Genomic DNA, 1,236 nt, shown 5'->3' with positions numbered 1-1,236 from the left:
CGAGGCAGCGCTCGAAGCGCTCGTGGATGAAGCGGGAATAGGCGGGAACGGCGCGGAGGCTCCGGAATTTCTGCGGGATGAAGTTCAGGCGCCGCTCGGCCGGCTCCTGCTGCTCCCAGGCCAGTTTCTGTGGGAATGGGAATTCTGGGAATTCTGGGGATGGGGGATGGAATGGGATGGGATGGGATGGGATGGGAAATGGGAATGGGATTGAGGATGGGACTGGGAATGGGATGGGAATGGGGAATGGGATGGGAATTCTGGGAATGGGAATGGGATGGGATGGGATAGGAATAGGAATGGGAATGGGGATGGGAATTCTGGGAATGGGAAGGGAATGGGGATGGGAATGGGAATGGGGAATGGGACGGGACTGGGAATAGGAATTCTGGGAACGGGGATGGGATGGGAATGGGATGGGAATGGGATGGGATGGACAGGGAATGGGAATAGGAATGGGATTGGGAATGGGAAGGGGATGGGGATGGGATGGGAATTCTGGGAATAGGGATGGGAATTCTGGGAATGGAATGGGTATGGGGATGTGAATGGGATTGGGAATAGGAACGGGATGGGAATGGGAATGGGGATGGGGATGGGGATGGGATGGGATGGGATGGGATGGGAATTCTTGGAATGGGAAGGGAATGGGGATGGGTTTGGGATGGGACTGGGAATGGGAATGGGAATGAGGATGGGATTGGAAAGGGAATGGGATGGGATGGGATGGGATGGGATGGGATGGGGATGGGATGGGATGGGATGGGATGGGATGGGGATGGGATGGGGATGGGATGGGACACGCTGCGCTCGGGAGGAGCCATTCCCGAGGGTCGGGATCGCTCCTGTCAGCAGCTCCTTGGCCGGGATTTTCCACGCTCCTCATCCCACCGGGATCTTTTCCATCCTCCTCATCCCACTGGGATCTTTTCCATCCTCATCCCATTGGATCTTTCCCGTCCTCCTCATCCCCCTGGGATTTCTCTGCCCCCTTTTCCCCCGTCCCCTCTGGCTTCATCCCGCCAGGACAAATCCCGCTCCGGAACCTTCTCCCAGTTATCCCGGGGCTCCATCATCACGACCACCCCAATTCCTGGGAACCGATCCCAAACCTCCCCCTCCTTCCACGGGATCCTGGAACGGTTTGGGTGGGAACTCGGAGCCGATCCCATCCCACAGGCAGCGACAATTCCCACTACCCCGGGACGCCTGGGACACTTCCAGGCACGACACATC

General features: G+C 58.1%; 1 protein-coding gene across 1 annotated transcript in view; it reads right to left on the bottom strand.

Moving 5' to 3' along the window:
- The window catches only part of BOP1 (block of proliferation 1), a 9,250-nt gene that overhangs the window by 6,379 nt on the left and 1,635 nt on the right, over window positions 1–1,236 (bottom strand). Inside the window, exon 3 of the mRNA XM_008632174.2 lies at window positions 1–127. Coding sequence (XP_008630396.2) covers window positions 1–127 — 127 coding nt within the window. The remainder of the gene's footprint in view (window positions 128–1,236) is intronic.

The sequence above is a fragment of the Corvus brachyrhynchos genome, unplaced genomic scaffold (assembly GCF_000691975.1).
Source record: "Corvus brachyrhynchos isolate BGI_N302 unplaced genomic scaffold, ASM69197v1 scaffold991, whole genome shotgun sequence".
NCBI lineage: Eukaryota > Metazoa > Chordata > Aves > Passeriformes > Corvidae > Corvus > Corvus brachyrhynchos.
This window is presented reverse-complemented; position numbering and strand designations above follow the sequence as displayed.